This window comes from Ictalurus punctatus, chromosome 19 (assembly GCF_001660625.3).
Source record: "Ictalurus punctatus breed USDA103 chromosome 19, Coco_2.0, whole genome shotgun sequence".
Lineage (NCBI taxonomy): Eukaryota > Metazoa > Chordata > Actinopteri > Siluriformes > Ictaluridae > Ictalurus > Ictalurus punctatus.
This window is the reverse complement of record NC_030434.2, coordinates 27,967,853-27,988,181: the sequence shown is the minus strand read 5'-3', so window position 1 is coordinate 27,988,181 and position 20,329 is coordinate 27,967,853. Positions and strand designations below refer to the sequence as shown.

Below are 20,329 nucleotides of genomic sequence, written 5' to 3'. Positions count from 1 at the left end.
GGATTAGTGGACAATCCGCTCTACCTGAGCCACAGCCACCCATGTACCACCTCAATGGTGGCTGGAGCAGATTTCTTCTTACCAAAACCCACCACAGCCTCCGTTATCTTGCTGGTGTTAAGCTGAAGATGGTTCTAACGCCACACCATGAAGCCACAAAGCTGTTATTCAGGTTCCTGTACTCCTTCTCCTCACACACTTCCTTACACAGTACACACCACAATAGCCACAATCATCTGAGAACTTCTGCATATGACACATTTCAGAGTCACACCTGAAATCAGAGGTGTATAAAGTGATCAGGAAGAGAACATTCCCCTGTGGAGCACCTGTACTGCTTACAGTCCCCTCAGATATACAGGTGTGTAGCTGCACACACAGGAACCTGGAGGTAAGCAGAGTCCCACATGACAAGTAGTGTCCACCTGAATCATGTGGTTTGTGTGGATTGTGTATTAAATTCTGTGTGTGTGTGTGTGTGTGTGTGTGTGTGTGTGTGTGTGTGTGTGTGAGGGTGAAATTCAATGTGCATGAATATTTAATAGTTGTCGATATCTGCAAATCGTCTCCACTTACTGTCAGCACAAAGATCACACACATCAGCACCCCCCCCCACACACACACAGGTACCCATTTATAAATGCTGATCAAAACATCTCTGTGTCTTTGATTATGTTTTGAGTAAAAGTTTGCACCCCCATGCTTTGCTGATTAAAAATGAACAGATTAAAAGTTATTTACATATGTAACAGAATAAGACGTGTGTGTCTGTGTGTGTGTGATATTTTGAAAATTAAAATGAAAAATCATTTTGATATTTCACAATTGAATATTTCACTATAACACACAGCATTTGAATATTTTTGTTGTGAGAATGAAGGAACCTGTGGAAAACATATATTTCATTGATTTCTCTGTTTGACCCTAAAGGTGCACAAACCTTTGAACTGACGTCATTGTGATTTTTCTGTTAGTAATATTTCTCTATAAAGTACACTATTTAAGCATTTCCGTTACGTGTGAGAATAAAGGAACATCTGTGAAAGTGAAAACATATATTTTCTTTAGTTAGTTGTTAGGGTGCACAAACTTTTGCGCATCGACTGCTAGCTAACTCCATTACTCACATTGAAGGGGGAGAGAAGGAAAGGGGGTGTGGCTTGACAGCCTGGCCTGCGCTGACCCCGCCCACACTGCACGTTGCCCTGGTGACCGTGGACTTACGTGATGACGCGGGACGTATATGAGTGCACGCGGCACGGGTATCGGGCCTCTTGTTTTCCCGCCGCCGTCAGTGTGCGTCGATGCGCATGCGCAGAAGCTCCCGCCGGACACCGCGCGAACATACACACGGTGAGATGTACCGCCGCTTCTGTTCGTTCTTTACACTTTATTTACAGAAAAACCCGCAGTTTAGTGCGCGTCATCGCGGTGTGGAGAGCTGTGCTGAAGGGGAGTGAGCCGTGGCACTCCGCGGTGTTTTATACCTCTCTCAGACACACACACACACACCGCGCCATGATGGAGATACACTGAGGGCTGAGTGAAAATGGCTGGTGTTTCCTCACGAGACGCTTTCATTACCTCAGCCTTCATCTTTATTCTTATTAGATCAGTAATCGAGTTTAATCTGACAGAATACACGGCTGAAGCGGTATATTTACCCGCACAGACACCTTTACATTGATTTTAATCTTATTTCTGGAGCGTTAGTGAGAAATTCCACACACCCGTATGTATACATCTGTGTCTGAGGTAAACGCTGTGAGGAGGCTTCTCTTTAACGTTAGCATTTAGCTGACCTAACTTACACGACAAACCGCTAACTAGCGCTAATGTAGCTAGCCTGTAGTGAGCTCGGCCTCGCGCTGGATTAGTTAATGATGCGCTCTCTGCGCGCGCGCAGTCTTTAATTAGCCTAGCTTAGCATGACTGGCATCACTACTGAGCACATTAATAATGTACTTCTTACTGTTTATAATCAGATTTGTGTGTGTGTCCGCTCGCGGTGTGTAGCAGGAGGACATGTGTGTTAGCCTCTAGCTAGCGGCGCAGTAGCCGGGCGGTTGGATGGAGCGACACGTGGTGGGGGAGCTAGCCGGGGTCCGGGCTCTGAAACCCGGCCACAGCTTCCTGCTCCGCCTGGGCAATTTTATTAGCCTCCTAGCTAATTATGACCATTATGACGCCATTGTAGAGATGGAGTGGTGTGTGTTTTAGGGTGCTATAGGTAATGCACTTGAGAGGGCCTGATGATGATGATGATGATGATGATGATGATGATTTGGACAGAGGAAGGGGTCAGTAAGAATTTGGGCTAAACCACTTTAGATCAGAGAGGTAGTTTGGTCAGTCTGTAGCAGGATTGAATCATCAGTGAACTGGTGTAGGGGGATATAGTGTACTGCTATAGTATCCTGGTTCCTTTAGACACTGATTTACAGCCCTGTCCATGATTGTCCATAATGAGCCCGGGGGTGTGATGGGTGGTGCTGTGTGTGTATGTATGTATATGTGTATATATATATATATATATATATGTGTGTGTGTGTGTGTGTGTGTGTGTATATATGTATATATAAATAAATAAATAAAAAATTATGCATGATGTTGTTCCAGGCTCGAGCACAGTGACCCGTCATGGCCGACTTGGATAAGTGAGTATTGCTCCCTCCTGTCCTGTAGTGTCTTGGGCTGTGTCCCAATAATACTCTCATCATGCACGGCCTTAGTGTGTAGGGTCAGTAATTTGGGATACAGCCGCACACTAGAGTTGGAGTAACAGTACCTCCATTTTGTTATTTATTTGTGTGTGCAGTAAGGAGCAGGCTGAGCTGGATCAGGCTGATATGGAGGATGTAGAGGAAGTGGAAGAGGAGGAGACTGGAGAGGACAGTAAAGGTACACGTGCATGCACACATACACACAGATCAACTCTGGCCTGGCCAGCACACGGTCCAGATCTCCATCCCACTGAACATTTATGGTGGTCGTGTAAAAACTGTTCCAGGACAAGGCTCCATCCTGCAGTGCTGATCTGCTAACCGCTGTTCTAGAAAGCTGGAACAGCCAGGTGGAGAATATAAAGTCCACGCCTTCAAACTCTGCTGGCATAAAAGCCCGAAGAGGAGCAGCAAAGTACAAGTGTAATTATATTCAGTTGTTTAGGGAAGCCAGAAATTTCAGATTGTAAACAAAAAGTTGTCATACGTGTGACTTTGTTTATTTGCTATAAAGTATTAAAGCAGAGTGAACATCCTCCAATTGTGGAGATTCCATCATCTTTCCCAGGGGTTGTACATTCCTGCTGTTTCACTGGTGCTTATCACACTTTCAGTCATCTACTGTGTGTGTGTGTGTGTGTATGTGTGTGTTATTGATCCCACTATGACCTCGGTACCCTGTTAAATAATGCTGAGTAATGCAGAACCCTGTGCTGATGATCATTATTTGATATACTCTGATCCTTTATCACACTTCAGCATGCTGACTCCACTCTAGTTCCCTTCAGTATTAGGCTGCCTAAGTAGGGAGGGGGTGTGTGGTGCACATAGGCCACCTCTGCAGTGTTAGTGTGAGGGAGAGGGAGTACAGGTGAATTTAGAGGGTTTTCATCTCATGTTCCTCTGAAACATCACACGTACAGACTCTCAACACCTGAGAGGAAATCCATTTCAACCTCCATCTTTTATATTTATGATGCTACTCTTCTGTCTCTGTATTGGTTTAGGTAAAGTCACCTCACTGACTCCTGTATTTTTATTTACCCTGTGTTTGATTGGTCTGATCTAGTTTGAGATGATCTGTCAGTACATTTACATGGACAACAAATAATCCAATATTAACTCGATTAAGGTCACACTCGAAGTATTCCTGTTTTAGTCGCATTATCGAGGTGTATTACAGACATGTAAACACCTTAATCACATTTTTACCGTTGTGAGTTTTCGCCGCTATTTGTGACAGGACACGATCACACACGGCAGTGCTCAACAATTTTACGGCAAACGAGAGCACAGCTGTGTCCCAAATCGCGCACATACCTACTATAGGCCTATAGCAAGCGAAATACATGTATCTCGGCTACTATGCAGTAGGTAAGTACACGGTTTGGGACTCAGCCCACGGTTCCAAGCAGTTGTCTAGAAGCATGTATAGCATGACAAATAGTTAACCGCACTTGAAGCATTCGTAAAAAATTAATAAAAACACCCAAAACTGTATACGGTACCATAACGAGGACTGTGTGTTGATGCGTGACATTCTGGAGGGAACGTTGGACAGCATGGCGTAGGGACGTAATGACGTGTGCTGTTAATCGGGCTATGTTGTAGAACATGTAAAACAGGTACATGAAAGCAGTATTCTAAAAGTGCCTCATGTAAACACTTTAATCACAATATTGTCTGTCAGAGTAAGGTCAATAATTAGATTACTGCTGTCCATGTAAGCGTACTCTGTGATCGGTCAGGTCTCGCTTGACATGATCTGTGTGATTGGTCTGGTCTAGCTCGACAGCTGACAGTACAGATGATGCAGAACCCTCAGATTCTGGCGGCGCTACAGGAGAGATTGGATGGACTTGTGGGTTCTCCGTCAGGATACATGGAGAGGTACGTTTATACACGCACACCCAATAGGCTTTTGTACATTTGGAAAGGCACACCAGGTTAAAAGACTACTGTAACTGTTCTCGCTGCTGTAGTGTAGTAGTATATGATGTGGGGTGTGTGTGTGTGTCAGTCTGCCGCGGGTGGTGAAGCGGAGAGTGAACGCTTTGAAGAACCTGCAGGTGAAATGTGCTCACATTGAAGCCAAGTTCTACGAGGAAGTGCATGAGCTGGAGAGGAAGTACGCTGCACTCTACCAACCTCTCTATGACAAGGTTAGTGTACACACACAGTCACGCTCTGCTTTACCTCGTTATGACGCACACTTCCCCTGGTTCTTAATGACCAGTATGGAGGATTAATAAACGCCAGAACTGATTCTTTTCAGTTTTATTTGTATAGCACTTAACAGTGGACGTTGTCCCAGAGCAGTTCTCCTCCAGGGTTTCTGCAGGACCTTAAAGTTTGTCTTGAATTCCTTACTTTAAAAATAAGGCCTTATTAGCATTAAAATGTCCTAAGTTCACGTTTCAAAGGTGTTAAAATGCAGCGGAATGACACTGTAAAGCAGGTGTAGATGTTATTGTGGCCAGTTGCTGTGTGAGATGGTAAAGTCGTCTGACTGGGTTACACTCAGTTTTTAAAATGTTATAAATAAATGTACAGACATTTTTGCAGATAACTACTTGTTACATTAAATTCATTAAACTACGATAAAATTGGTAATCACTGCTGTGAGGGGGGGCTTCTAATATAGAAAGGAAATAGTGTATGTATTTCAGTGTTTGAGTAAATGGTAATGTGAAGGATATTTGTTCTGGTCTCTACTTCTACCTGTGTAGAAGTTTACTATAGTTTATTAAACCCAGAAATGGACGTATCTGCATGAACACTGTCCATTATAGCTGATCTGTCGTGTAGCATGACTGCAGTGACCTGCAGGTCTTACAATGTTTTGGAAATGTATTTAATATGGTATTAAATTTAAAGTGCTGGTAGCTGCAGATACTGAGCAGAAGGTCTGGGTTCTCATTGATTGCTGTAGGGAACAGAGATGGACACAGCTCTGTATCAGTGCTTTTGGATTTGTGTTGTGCTGTTAACATGACGTGTGTGTGTTCAGCGCAGTGACATCATCAAGGCAGCGTATGAACCCACAGAGGAGGAGTGTGAGTGGAAACAGGCTGAGGATGAGGAGCTCTCAGTAAGTCATCACCTTACATACTGAAACACTGCATCCTGAACCACTGACCTCTGGGTTAGTCCTGCACTTAACTGTGTGTGTGTGTGTGCGTGCACAGAGTGAGCTGAAGGACAAGGTGAAGGTAGAAGAAGAGAAGAAGGATGAAGAGAAGGAGGATCCCAAAGGAATTCCTGAGTTCTGGCTCACCGTATTTAAGAACGTTGACCTGCTGAGTGAAATGCTGCAGGTACACACACACTTTGTCTGTCTCTCTGTGCGTCTGTCTCTCTGTGCGTCTGTCTCTCTGTGCGTCTGTCTCTCTGTGCGTCTGTCTCTCTGTGCGTCTGTCTCTCTGTGCGTCTGTCTCTCTGTGCGTCTGTCTCTCTGTGCGTCTGTCTCTCTGTGCGTCTGTCTCTCTGTGCGTCTGTCTCTCTGTGCGTCTGTCTCTCTGTGCGTCTGTCTCTCTGTGCGTCTGTCTCTCTGTGCGTCTGTCTCTCTGTGCGTCTGTCTCTCTGTGCGTCTGTCTCTCTGTGCGTCTGTCTCTCTGTGCGTCTGTCTCTCTGTGCGTCTGTCTCTCTGTGCGTCTGTCTCTCTGTGCGTGTTGGTGAACTGCACTCTAATAGAACCTGTGTTTCAGGAACATGATGAACCCATACTCAAACACTTGCAGGACATCAAGGTCAAGTTTTCAGACGCAGGACAGCCCATGGTACTCAATCACACTAACACACACTCAACACACTTTTTGTGTAATCCGTGATTTTTATCTCTAGTTTTTAAGTCCTAAAAACGTGTGTAATTGAAGTTTTCTTAAAATAACATGTTTATTTAACGTGTGTGGAAGGAGTCTCCAGTGTCAGTGCTCTGTAGTAGTCAGAGGTAAAGCCTGTAACTACATTTTCTCGCATCTTCAGGAGTTCACACTTTACAGTTTCTCAGGAACACAAGGAGCTGAGTTTATTGGTGCCCGAGCACCAGAGGTGCTAAAGCCTGGTTGTTTTTTTTTTTTTAAAAAAACGCCTTTTTTTATTTAGGCATTTGTCGTGTGAAAACTCAGGAAAGTTGGCACACAGATCTGTGTAAAATCAGTTATGTAGTGTTTGTGGTGCTATAGATCACCACCACCAAAGAGTCAGTGGTTGAGATGAAGTTGCTCAGAGGTGCACAGTATTTGGTATGATTATTGTTCACTTAGTTTTATCAGACTAAATTGGACCCAACAGGAAGTCAGCCATGTTGGATGAAATGTAGCTTTTTTTTTTTTTTTTAATTTTCCTGTGGTGTTTTGAGGGGCTTATGAGGCTGAAAACTTATGAAATTTTACACATACACTTGATTTAGGATCTCGTTTAACTTATCGCATTTCGATATAGACGTGCCTCATTGGCTCTACAGCACCCCCTAGTTCACAAGTGTATTTCATTCCTTTGAAATACTCAAATTCTTGAACTTGGCAATATTCTATAATTCTTCAGTCTTATGTCCTTGGTGTGCCCAGTGCACTCCACAGCGCCCGCTAACACTTCCGAATGAGTTGATCGCTGTGGTTGCCACACAGGTTGTCTGATCACATGTTTTGGTGACGACATTGTTCTCACCATGACGGGCATTTTTTCCATTTGCTTGTATTAGCTCTGCCCAACAGGAAGTCTGCCACTTTGGATTGTTTAAAAAAAAAACAAAAAACCACATGTTCTGGATTTTGAAATGCTCCTCCTGGGGAATTTATGTGAGCGGTACCAAACACAGCCAACATCATACCCAGACATTGAAGCTGCTAAATTGAGGATGGATGTTTGATGTGTTTCCATGGCAAGGTGATAAACTTATGGCATATAAGGAAGGATATAGGAAGTGTGATTTAGTTGTGATTTAGCATTGTGTGATTTAGAAATTGAGATTTATATCTGGTATTGTGGGGTGAACACATGGATGTGACTTGTAGGCCAGTTTGCTCTGGCTATGCCCTTCTGTGACAGGGGACTCCTCGTTTATTATTTCTATCTTATTAACATGAAGAGAGGATGGTGAGTGTTTATAGCTGCTATAACGTAAGTGAGAACAGGAACTAACTTGTTTTAAAGAACTATAAACAGACAATGTCTAAATAAATTTGGTGTATGTATTTCCTCTGGAGGAAATGTCATGAAAGAAATGTAATTATCACAGGGAGAGATGCACTGATGAGAAATTGGGACATGGTTGTCATGGTAACTGGGAAGGGTTTATTTTTAGTTGATGTCCTCAGGGTTCTCTACTGTCACTGGGCTGTGTCCCAAGTATTACCTTGACTGCTGTTGTCCCTTACTAGTCCTTATCCACTTCAGGTCATAGGCTGTGTCCCAAACCACATAGTAGCTCTGCATACAGTTCATACAGGGATTAGATACAACTCCCTGCTTTAATGTGCTCTCTCTCTCTCTCTCTTTGTGTATAGAGTTTTACGTTAGAGTTCCACTTTGAGCAGAACGAGTTTTTCTCCAACACGGTTCTCACTAAGACCTACAAGATGAGATCTGAACCTGACGAGTCCGACCCCTTCTCCTTCGACGGCCCTGAGATCATGGGCTGCACTGGGTACAGCACTTGTCTCGCTCTCTACACCTGACCATATGCCCTTCACACTACCGGTCTCTCTGAACCTCACTGTACACCTGTCTCCCATGCTGTACCCGTCTCACGCTACACCACCTGCAGCTTGTGTTGTGTATCCTGTATGTTGTTGAGTTTGATGTATGTGAGGTGTTTATACAGTGAATCTCCCGTGAATAAACCCTAACCGCGTGTGTGTAGGTGCACGATCGACTGGACCAAAGGGAAGAATGTTACTCTGAAGACCATAAAGAAGAAGCAGAAGCATAAGGGTAGAGGGACGGTGAGGACGGTCACCAAGACTGTCCCTAATGACTCCTTCTTCAACTTCTTCTCCCCTCCTGAAGGTACACACACCCCACGTGATCCGTCAGGAATGATCGAGTTCCAGATTCATGCTGATTGTCACTCGGGTGGAGTTGAGAGTGTGGGTTTAGGTGGTGTAACGGTGTGGAGTTTATGGCTGTTTAAATAACAGTGTCTGTTCTTTTGTCTTTCAGTACCAGAGAGTGGTGAACTGGTGAGTCTCTCTCACACACACACACACTTGTTTAAAAAGCCAGCACAGGCTGTCTTAACTAGGGCTGCAACTATGGAATATTTTCATAATCGATCAGTTGGCTGATTGTTTCATTTATTTCAATTAATTGGGTGGGGGCGGGGCAAGCTTTCAGTCCAATTTTTTTTTGTTTATTTAAATTTAAATCCACAAACCGAGTGTTACAGATATAAACTTCAGACTAAAACTTTACACAACTCTTTGTACAAAACATAAAAGAACCCAATACACACACCAGAATATATATTAATTAATTTAGGATTGGAGTTTAATTTGATGCTTTTTGTGCATCCATAAATAATTAATAAATACATGTACACAATATAAACTTATAATAATGAATATATATATATATATATATATATATATATATATATATATATATATATATATATATATATATATATATATATATATATATATATATATAAGAATGTTTATGCATTATTTTTGATGGATGCACAAAAATCACAGGATTAAACTACGGTCGTACAGTAATAACTCACTTCACCATGTGGTTTGTTAGTGTCTTTAGTAATATTTTACTTGTTTACTTTTGATCAGAGTGTTTTAATTAGACATTACAGATCTTACTTGCGCTACACTCTGTATCAGCGTGTCTACACTGCGTTTGATCAGCAACACGGCCTCGTTACTAACACATCACTTCTGTTATAATAAATGACAGAATTTACACTGCGAGCATGCAAATACAATATATAATTTTGCAACAACATACAAACTTGAATTAAACTAAACCTTTTAAGCAGCACGGTAGAGTACATGGTGTAAGTGTACAGTACTTTATTTGGGACACAACGTTAGTATTTACTCTCTGAAGCGTGTTTTCGGAACAGAAGTAACAATGAGAATCTCCCCCGTGCCGCCCACAGACCAACTAATCCATAATGAGACTCATTGACTATTTTCGGAATTGATTAGTTGTTGCAGCTCTAGTCCTATCCCACACTGTGTTATGAGTGTAAATGGAGCAGTGTAGTGTTTGGTGCATCGTTGTAGAGCACTAACCCTGCTGTTGTGCGGTTCAGGACGAGGACTCTGAGGCCATCTTGGCGGCGGACTTTGAGATCGGTCACTTTATCCGAGAGCACATTGTGCCGCGTGCCGTGCTGTACTTCACCGGAGAGGCCATCGAGGACGACGATGATGACGTGAGTGAAGGAGGGCACACTGCACATAGTAATAGGACACAGCCGCTCTGAGAAACTAACGTTTACCTTCAGCTCTGAGGACAGTGGGGTAGTGTACCTGTGGAGGTGTAACTAGGGTGTTGAAGAGAAGTCTGTCTTTATTACATTTTCAGCTTCAGGTCACTGGCTGTGTTCCAAATCCACCTTCTGTAATGCACTGTTGCTTAGTGAACACTAGAAAAGTGCGAATTAGAACACCAGAGTTATGTTTACTCATCTCTCTCTCTCTCTCTGTGTGTGTGTGTGTGTGTGTGTGTGTTTCAGTATGATGAGGAAGGAGAGGAGGCTGATGATGAGGTGAGTGTGTTTAATGTGTTATCAGTGGTATACAGTTGAGATGAGCATGCTCACAAGTGTGTGTGTGTGTGTGTGTGTGTGTGTGTGTGTCAGGAGGGAGAGGAGGAGGCAGATGAGGAGAACGATCCAGACTACGACCCGAAGGTACACACCTACTGTAATATTCTAATTTGAACAGTGTATAGTGACTATTACAGCTCTCACACGCGCATTACTGCAGTTCGTTCACACGCGCACAAACTGTAATCTGAGATCTTTAATGTGTATAAAGTAAATATTAAAATTCATACTGGCACATTGTAATTGGTTTTATGGTTACTATAGCAACCGACCAATCAGCAGCTTCACACTAATGCTCACTCAGTGGAACTGCGCGCGCACAGTGTAATCACACATCTTTGTACTTTATAATTTTCTTAATTTATTAGTCTCTTTGTGAAGTTTTTTTTCTTTCAGTTTTTCCTTGCATCTTTTTTTTTTCTTCTTTTTTTTTTTCTTTCCCCAATCCCTCCAGGCATGAACAGTAACTTCTCTCAACTAAACCTTTTGGAATTTCTTCAGTTACTGTTTGATCCCTCCATGTTCAGTTTTAGCAAATAATCAGCGCTTGCTCTTTACTCCGCTGTAATCCTGCCTCTGTGTGTTTCTCTCCTCACTCAGGTTTAAATGGTGTGTGTGTAGCATAGCACAAGCCCCGGTAGGTAACAGGTGTGACTCTAGATTTAAAGGCCCCCCCCTCCCCTCCCTCCCCAAACCAATGTCATTGCACTAACATGGCGCGCGTGTGTGTGTGTTCCAGTGTAACACAGTGGGTGTGTTTGCCTTTGTACCTTCTGTACGAAGTTAAGCCCTGCCCCTTCGAGGATATTTGACTGCCCCCCCCCCCGTGTGTGTGTGTGTGTCAGTCATCAGTCCATCTGTGAGCGTGTGCTGATCACAGCCTGTCTGTGGATCCTCTGTTCCAGGATCTTCTACAGCAGTAGATCAGGTTCTTCAGAAGGTGTTGTGAGGTTGCAGAGCTCCATCTGTAGAATGATGGGATTTGAGTTGAGCTAGAACTGCAGGAGGTCTAGAATTACAGGGTCTAGATCTTACTCCTGAGTACTCGTGATAAAGCCTACTTCACACTGCACGATCTGACAAGTTGTCACCCAGTGACTGACTGTCCAAAAACTACGTTATGTGTTACACACACGAAAAGTGACAGATATATGATGTGAAAACCACGTGTGAAACAGTTGTTTATTTGAAGATGGATGTACTTCTGCCAAAGGTTTCTCGGGTTTCCCTTCCTCGCGGTGACCTCACCCCATGCCTTGCTCTCACTGGCTGTAGCTCATCACCATAATCACTGCCTGTGATGACACTTCACACCACAGGATGTGGAGTTGCCCGACAGCTCCTCATATTTACATGCCAAGTGTGTGTGTGACGTGTCTGTGATCCTGTGTTGAGTATTTCACACACACCAGTAAACTGCTGATTGCTTGGTTTCTCTCTGATCAAAGGTTGTTTTGTTTTTTTTAAATTTATTTATTTTTATTTTTATTTTTTTCCTCTCTCGGCGAGCTGGGCGGCTAAAACGTGTGTAACGTGAACTAGGCTTCAGTGTGTTTGAACATCCTGTTGATCAGTTACTGATATTCACACAACACTCTTCATATACTGTGACTTATGAACCCTTCATATAACTTATTTTTATTTTTAATTCTTTTTTTCTCTTTTCTTGAGTTCCTTTCATCATTTAGCTATTTATTCATTCTCATCGGTTTGATTACATGTTTTTATTTCCCTGAACATGTCATTGTTTTTTTTTTTTCTTTGTCTTTCCTCTTGGTGTGTGTGTGTGTGTGTGGGGGGGGGGGGGGGGGGGGGGTGATGATCTGCAGTACAGTTTGATACTGCAGTCTGTAATCTTTGTGTGTTACAGAAGGATGCGAACCCGCCGGCGGAGTGTAAACAGCAGTGATGGACACGCACTGCCCTGTAATGGTGTAAATCCCCTCCTCTGGTCCAGCCTTATGTTTTGTATTTCTCTATTGGTAGATTAATCATAATTAATGACACCCACACAAAGTGCACACTCTCTGTGTCTCTCTCTCTCTCCTCTCTCTCTCTCTCTCTCTCTCTCTCTCTCTCTCTCTCTCTCTCTCTCTCTCTCTCTCTCTCTCTCTCTCTCTCTCTCGTGAACAGCAGCTGTGGCTCACTCACTGCAACCCCAAACCCACCCCTATATACACACCTACATGCAGGAACATTCCAGAAACATGACTCAACACCAGCCAGGGCTACCTGCTCTCCGATTGGCTGAATCCAGACCTGTCCCAAGAAATCATTGGCTGGGAAAGTAGTCAGGATTTACAGCTCTGTGCATTCCTGCTCACTGATTGGCTGAATTCTGCCAATTTAGTGTGGAATTGACTCCAGTCCCACCTGGGACACTTTCAGCTTGGTTTTAGCTCCACATGCTCTGTGGGAGGAGCCATGTAGCCCTGATCTGTCATTCCAGTGCAGTTAACTCCGCCCCATGCCTTTCTTTATTTTTAAATTTATTTTTTACTTTTTTTATATAGCTAGCAGCACTTCGGGGCCGTTGGAGGCTGATAAATTGTTCTGCTCTGTGATTGGCTGAATCCTGACAGTTTTCCTGTTCATTCAGGAAGTAAATAAATCCCTAGCTGTGAATAACTGAAGCCTGTGATTCGAGTCCTAACCCTCCTGTGTGCTGGTTGGCTAAATCCTGACTCGCTTCCTGTTAGGACAGGTGTAGGGTAGGCTCTGCGCACATGGTTGCCTTATTGTCTGTAGTAGCAGTTCTGCCAGTCAGGAATGTGATGGGCTCCACCCCCAGCTGCTTAGGTTTATTTTTGTTGTAGCACTTTAAGCATCAGGTGAGAGAAAGCTGTGCTCTGATTGGCTTAGTCGTCACCTGCTGTGTGTTGCTGTATGGTGTGGAACTTGCTCCACCTGCAATAGTAATCATTCTGTTAACTGTTCTGGTTAGCTGAATTTTGACTTCCTTTCATTCCAGTCCGGTATGGAAGTGGCTTTGCCCACACACCTGTCAGACCCTGGCACAGGAAGCATGCTGAGGTTTCCAAGGGGAACGGTTCTGTAAAGTTCTAAACTGGATCTGATCCTGAAGATCAGCTTCTAATACACACTAATTCTGTGTTTTATTATTGTAGCACTTCAGCATCTGAGTTGAAGTGTAGGATTCAGACTGAGCTTTAACCTTTACCCTCAGATTGCCCCACCCACAAACAGCTTAACTTCACCCACCACACCAGTTTGGACCAATGATGAGAGCAGTTTAGCATGCTGACTCTGGATGTGTTCTAGATGATAGTGGACCCGTGTTAAGGTGTGCAGTAGTGTGAATTTCCCATAATTCCCTGCATTCTGTGTGTGTGAGAGAGAGAGCTGCAGCTGCTGTTGACAGTCCTCCATGTTACAGATGTACTAATGTACTCAGATGTGTACTCATTCAATAAACCGGTTCTATGTGCACCACCTTCTCTGTTCATTATCCTTTAGTTTTTCCTCTGTGTGTGTGACAAACAAAACAAGCTAAAGTACTTTCTATTATTTTTTTATATAATAAATTCTAGCAAGTTTTGCCTGAGGTTTGTTTCCTGGTTATAGTGAATCGTGGGTTTTTAGGTGTTAGTATTGTATGCCACAGTGCTGCTGAGTTCTGGATTGTGATTGGTGAGAAGGTGTATTAAGGTCAGATTTATATTAAAGCACTCATTCTAATACTGTACCGTTTCTATGGTAACCGCTCAGACTTGTACAGCAGACGCTCCACAACCAGTTTTTTTTTTTTTTTTTTTTTTTTTTTTTTTTTTTTTTTTAAATCTTGGATCTGGTGCCCGTTTCTGTAATTTATGGAAGGAGTCTCCAGTGTCTGGTAAAGCTATAACGTTAAGTTTTCCCTCATCTTCAGGTCGAAGGGGATTACGATTCTTGATGGTTTTTCACTAACAGAAGCTGTGATTTCTCTGATGTTGAAGGAAGAGGATAGAGGGAGGGATGGCGAGGGAGCGAGTGTTCATAGCTGCGATAATGTGAGTGACAACAGAAGCTAACCTGTTTCAGAAACAAATGTGTAACTATAAATGGATGTGTGAAATTCTGTTTAATAAATAAATTGTAATTGTTGCTGTGGTGTAAGAGGATTAAAACACTCAGACATGCTGTTAAAGGAAATCATCTTTAGGATGCTAACAGTAACTCACCTGGACTCAAATCATTAACTTGAACTGAAAGGGAGGGAAATGACAAATGGGCTAAATGTGGTGGGGTTTTTTTTTTTTTTTTTTTTTTTTTTTTGAGGGGGAGAAGCTAAATATTGAAGATCTATTACGTCTCCAGTGTCCCTATAATGTGTGTGAAGTTTCATCTGTAAATACCCCATGGTTCATTTACACCCTGCTGTAAATGCCTCTTTTTGGGTGGAAGCAAAAACCATGCTATTTTGGTGTCTGTCTCTTTAAATGCAAATGAGCTGCTGGTCTCCACCCCCTTTCCAGAAGAGAACAGCTCGTGCTTCTGATACTACAATCAACAATGCAGCAGGAGAATCAGTCCGACTGATGCCTAAATACCGGTGTTCAGCCCTGTAGGTATGAATTATACAGACAGGAAGTGTTTTCAGGTTAAAATAAAAATGAGGAGTTAGCTCTGCCAGGATCTAAAAACTTTAGCCACGTTGCCATGGAATCTGCTACTGAGCTCATTTAAAAGGTTTACAAACATTTCACAAAAGATAAAGTGCGACACTTCCATCTTCTGGAGGTGAAGCTGGATCAGGAACAGTACTGATCTGTTCTTGAGAATCAAATCCAGTAAATCCTGCTTTGTACTGGCCCGCGTTCACAAAGCAGTCTGGTGTGAACTGATTTAAGGTATTTTTGTGGCACATTTTCCTTCAAAAGTTAAACTTCACTGCATGTTCAGTGGTTCTGATGCTGGAGAACATGGCCAACTGTGTGCAGCTCACTCAGGGGAGGAGCTATGCTAATAGGGCAGAGTCGAGGGTGGGGTGGGGCCTGTTCCAATGTGGCATCACGTTGGAGAGAAAACGAAGAATGACTCATTTTGAAACACTGTTTATGATTTATGGGGAATATAAAAAGAAGTGTGTGGATTTTTAGTGTTACAGAGGGGCTTGTGTACACTCACTGCTGACACACTAAACATCACTTCTGTCATTATTCTGTATTTCACTGTAAACTCAATCCATCATCTGTACCAGTCTAAATAAAGCAAAGCCACGCCCACTATCATTTTACTAAATGTTTATTAATCTGGCAACAAAATTTAATCATCAGCAGTGAATGAGTGTAAGATTAAACAAACCGGACCTGCTTCACTCATTTCTCTCTCTCTCTCTCTCTCTCTCTCTCTCTCTCTCTCTCTCACTCACACACACACACACACACACACACACACACACACACACACACACACACACACACACGGAGAAAACCTTTATTGAAAGGTTTTGCTGCAATTCTGCGCCTTTAGCTGCACGGCACCCGGGGGCGCGCGAGCGCAGGATTAAGCCCACTCAATCTCTCACACACACACACACCAGCGCGTGCGGATCGGGGATGTCTGTAGGCTGTTGGTGAGAGACAGACCGACACTGCTGTCTTTCACTCAGTGTGTGTGTGTGTGTGAGAGAGAGTGTGTGAATGAGTGTGTAAGTGTGTCGCGTTTATCTGCGCGCTCAGCTCAGTGGTCGCGTGCCGGCGGTGTTGTGCATCCTCATTCTCGCGCTCCTGGTGATGCAGCAGCAGCAGGGTCCGCGCGTGCTGAAGGAGGGCGTGCTGGAGAAGCGCAGTGACGGACTGCTGCAGATGTGGAAGCGGAAACACTGCACGCTCACGGAAGAAGCCGTACTGCTGCACGCGCCCAAACACGCGCACCGGCACCCGCCAGCGCACCCGGCGGGAAAGGGCAAAGAGCTGCACTTCTCGCGCGTGAAGACGGTGGACTGCGTGGAGCGGAAGGGCAAACACGGCTACTTCACCGTGGTGATGGCGGACGGGAAGGAGATCGACTTCCGGTGCCGGGCGGACGAAGGCTGGAGCGCGGAGATCACGCTGCAGATGGTGCAATATAAAAACCGACAGGCCGTGCTCGCGGTGCGCTCCACGCGCCACAAACAGCAGCGGCTCGTCATCAGCAAACCGGAAACGGAGGTCACGGTACCGGCGGGGGAGAGCCGCGCGCACAGCGGTGAGACACACGCAGACGGTTTATAACGACACACATTCCTGCCGCACACACTCCGATTATTCCTGAACTGACTTTAATTTACATTAATTAACTCTCACTAATTAAAATCTAATGAGTTAATGACATTCTGCAGGGAACAGGTGCACGTGCAGCTCCACTACATCTCCCACACAATTAATCACAAGCCAACACCTGAACACAAACATCTCTCTCTCTCTCTCTCTCTCTCTCTCTCTCTCTCTCACACACACACACACACACACACACACACACGTGCGCCTGTGTGTGTGTGTTATTTGTAAGATGTGTTGTGGAATGTTTGTGTAAATTAAATCAGGGATCTCTTGTTCTTTCTGTTTTATTTGTAATATTCTGTTTCACAGTGTAAAGTCTCATTTATTCCTCTTATATACGAGGTTTATGTGTCTATACACGGCGTGTTTCATCTGTTTCTGTGTTTTAAGGATTATAACGGACTACAGTTTCAGAAAGCCGTTTCGGAGCAGGCGCTCGTCTGGAGGCGATGAGGAGAAATGAACTGTTTTGATTTTATTGTTTGCACTTGAACAGTATTACTCTCAATAAAACAATATTAATCTGAATTTGATTAAAACCTGCAGGAGAAATGTCACAACATCTCATCAAAACATTTGTGTACGCAATCAGACACCAAGCCAACCAATCAGCACTCGCCTGACACACAGCACTGAAGATACGCACAGTGTGCAGTTATCTCATAGGAGCACTGAGTGCTACAGTGCCACGTTTACCCATGATCCTCCTCTCCACATCACAATGCAAAGATTTAATGCGCAAGTACTTGGACTTTTCATGGTGAAGAGTGTGTTCAGGACTGTGTGATTTGTGTTTGCAGGTTAAATGGATTCATCAGCTCATCACACAGACAGACGAAGAGACGGAGATTACACACACACACACACACACGGATACACTCCAACTGTGGAACTGATCTCCTGCCTTCATCTACGTGTGTGTGTGTGTGTGTGTGTGTGTGTGTGTGTGTGTGTGTGTGTAAATCAGTAGCTTCCTCTTCATTCATCAGGCCAAAGACACCCTGTTTCTCCACCCAACTTCTCCGTCAGCTCTACTGAACACTTCACCCCAGTGTATGATGTCACTGTGATGATGTCATCAGTGATTTAGATCAATCCCCTTCTGTTCAGGTCAATGGTCTGTTCCAGCTACAGACAGACCTTCCCCTTCTGTTTGGGAATGGTGTGTTCCAGGACATTGTTGTCCTGTGTGACTCTCCCTTTTCCTTTACGGTGTGGGTGTGGTTATGAAGTCTGGTTGTCATGGATACCATGTCCCAGCAGTAGTAGGAGATGGAGTTCACTTCCTGTGTCAGGTGTGTGAGGGACCGGGCCTGAGAACAGAGACACAATGATGACAACAGACAGAGGAGTGAAGGAGATGACTGTGTGTGTGTGTGTGTGTGTTTGTGTGTGTGTGTGTGTGTGTGTGTGTGTCTGTCTGTCTGTCTGTCTGTCTGCAGCTGGAACAAACCGTTCTATAACGATGGAGGGAGGTGTCTGATCCGTCTGGAGGTTGGTGATGTGATATGTGTGAGGTGATTTTCTCGCTGTCGTGTAAAGCTGATGATTGACCTCAGATCTTTGTGTGTGTGAGAGAGAGAGATATGTGGTTGTTAAAGCTGCTTTCATAATTAAACACTTCATTTCAGTCACACACTGCTGTTTTACTCTTTATTAACACACACACACACACCCACACACACAATAAGAGATATAGACAAACAATCAGACAGCTAGAAGGGCGGGCAGACAGACAGAGAGACACAGATGGACAGAGAGAGAGACAGACAGGTAAAGAGACGGGGAGACACGGGCAGAGAGAGAGCGAGACAGACAACTATTTGTATTTGTAATCTGATTTAATTTCTTCTGCTCAAACGAAACCATTATCATAGTGTGTGAATGGGTGTGTGAATGTGTATGTGATTCCACCCTGCGATGGATTGGGCACCCCGTCCAGGTGTCTTGTGCCCCATGCCTCCTGAGATAGGCTCCAGGTTCCCCATGACCCTGAAGGATAAGTGGTATAGAAAATGGATGGATGGATGTTTGGGTGCAAAAGTAAAACGTGAATTTAAAGAAAACACAAAAGACAGATATAATCCTCCAAGAGACCTGGAGTAGATCAAGCATCCACTGTCCCACAAACTACAAAGAATTAATCGTCCAATCTATTAAACACCTGGCTGTTAAAAAAGGGAGAGACGCAGGCGCAATCATAATTTGGTTCAAATCTGAACTTGCAGATATCATGACACCACAAAAATTAAATAAATCACACATTTGGCTTAAAATCAAAAAAGAGATTTTAAACACTACAAATGACATTTTCTTGTGCACAGTATACATCCCTCCCAGTGACTCCCCTTATTACGATGAGGAGATCTTCCCCCAGCTCCACTATGAGATCTGCAGCTTCCAGGCCCAGGGAAGTGTGCTGATCTGTGAAGACCCGAATGCCTGCACCGGCTCTCTCCCTGACTGTAACACAGAACATGGAAACGACTTTATATTTGGACAACATCACCCAAGAAACCTGAGTAACTTTCCCTGCCACAACTTTGACTTGAGGTCAAAAAAAATGGAAAAGACCTGCTGAAGCTCTGTCAAAACCTGGGTCTGAACAAAAGAACCAAATTCTTCCCTCAGGAGTGTGGATTGAGACAGGATTGCTGCCTGAGCCCAACACTATTTAATATATATATATTAACTAATTGGCCTCCATTTTAGATTGCTCATCAGTAACCAGTCTCTCTCTACATGACTCAGAGGTCAAATTCCTGCTGTATGCAGACGACCTGGTTCTGCTTTCCCCCAGTGTTCAGGGTCTACAGCAGAACCTGGACCTGCTGCAGCAGTACTGTCAGACCTGGGCCCTGACACTCAACCTCAACGAGACCAAAATTATTCTTTTTCACAAAAGATCCAGATGTCAAGGAAACACATCACATTCACTTTAGGGACACACAAAATAGAAAATTACAAAGAATACAATTACTTAGGATTGAAAATTAATTCCACTGGAAATTTCAGTCCAGCAGTGAATGAGCTGAAATAGAAAGCAGGCAGGGCTTCTACACAATTAAAAAACAAATTCATATCCAAATTCAAATCTGCCTCAAATTATATGAGTCAGTAATCGAACCAGTTCTGCTGTACGGTAGTGAGGTCTGGTGGCCAGTCACAAACCAAAACTTTACACAAAGGGACAAACACCCAGCTGAAATTATGCACACATAATTCTGCAAATCTACAAGTTCACTGAAACACTACGAACGACGGCTGCAGAGTCGAATTAGGTCGATTCCCTCTACTGCTCAAATTCAGGAAAGATCCATCAAATATCAGCTCCACCTTAAACACAGTGACCCGCAGACCTACCGCTACTAATCCCCGCGATGCCAAGAGCTGAGCCGAGAGAAGAGTCTCCTCACCCGGCTGGTCCTGAACCTCTGCTCACTAACACACTTCTACATCAGGAACAGCTGGACACGAGAACAATCAGACCAATACGAACAATCAGACCTCACCAAATTATAACACTACAGAAACAAAACTATATCACACACTGG

General features: G+C 43.8%; 2 protein-coding genes across 4 annotated transcripts; both read left to right on the top strand.

Annotated features, from left to right (window-relative positions):
* Positions 1–1,213: 1,213 nt before the first annotated feature.
* On the top strand, positions 1,214–13,962 carry nap1l1 (nucleosome assembly protein 1-like 1). Of its 2 annotated transcripts, XM_047162344.2 has the most exons (16): positions 1,234–1,353; positions 2,620–2,657; positions 2,819–2,901; positions 4,511–4,613; positions 4,744–4,885; positions 5,734–5,814; positions 5,912–6,040; positions 6,431–6,502; positions 8,231–8,370; positions 8,587–8,732; positions 8,886–8,905; positions 9,994–10,116; positions 10,420–10,452; positions 10,546–10,596; positions 11,113–11,149; positions 12,383–13,962. In XM_047162344.2, exons 2-15 carry the CDS (start codon positions 2,641–2,643, stop codon positions 11,116–11,118), a joined length of 1,146 nt encoding a protein of 381 aa, XP_047018300.1. In that variant the 5' UTR covers positions 1,234–1,353; positions 2,620–2,640; the 3' UTR covers positions 11,119–11,149; positions 12,383–13,962. The 2 variants fall into 2 exon arrangements, with proteins under 2 accessions (XP_017349271.1, XP_047018300.1); XM_017493782.3 differs by lacking the exon at positions 11,113–11,149 and having other exon boundaries at positions 1,214–1,353.
* Positions 13,963–14,797: 835 nt separating this feature from the next.
* phlda1 (pleckstrin homology-like domain, family A, member 1) lies at positions 14,798–18,411 on the top strand. 2 transcript variants are annotated; one of them, XM_017493808.3, is made up of 2 exons: positions 14,798–16,701; positions 17,576–18,411. In XM_017493808.3, the coding sequence occupies exons 1-2, from the start codon at positions 16,248–16,250 to the stop codon at positions 17,578–17,580; spliced, it is 459 nt and encodes a 152-aa protein (XP_017349297.1). In that variant the 5' UTR covers positions 14,798–16,247; the 3' UTR covers positions 17,581–18,411. The 2 variants fall into 2 exon arrangements, with proteins under 2 accessions (XP_017349297.1, XP_017349296.1); XM_017493807.3 differs by lacking the exon at positions 17,576–18,411 and adding an exon at positions 17,166–17,555.
* Positions 18,412–20,329: the final 1,918 nt, after the last annotated feature.

Coding starts and splice junctions, on each gene's coding strand:
- nap1l1 (XM_017493782.3), top strand. Junction 2,902..4,510: donor GACTGGAGAGGACAGTAAAG/GTACACGTGCAT, acceptor GGTCTGGTCTAG/CTCGACAGCTGACAGTACAG. Junction 6,503..8,230: donor CAGACGCAGGACAGCCCATG/GTACTCAATCAC, acceptor CTTTGTGTATAG/AGTTTTACGTTAGAGTTCCA.
- phlda1 (XM_017493807.3), top strand. CDS start 16,248: ATGCAGCAGCAGCAGGGTCCGCGCGTGCTGAAGGAGGGCGTGCTGGAG.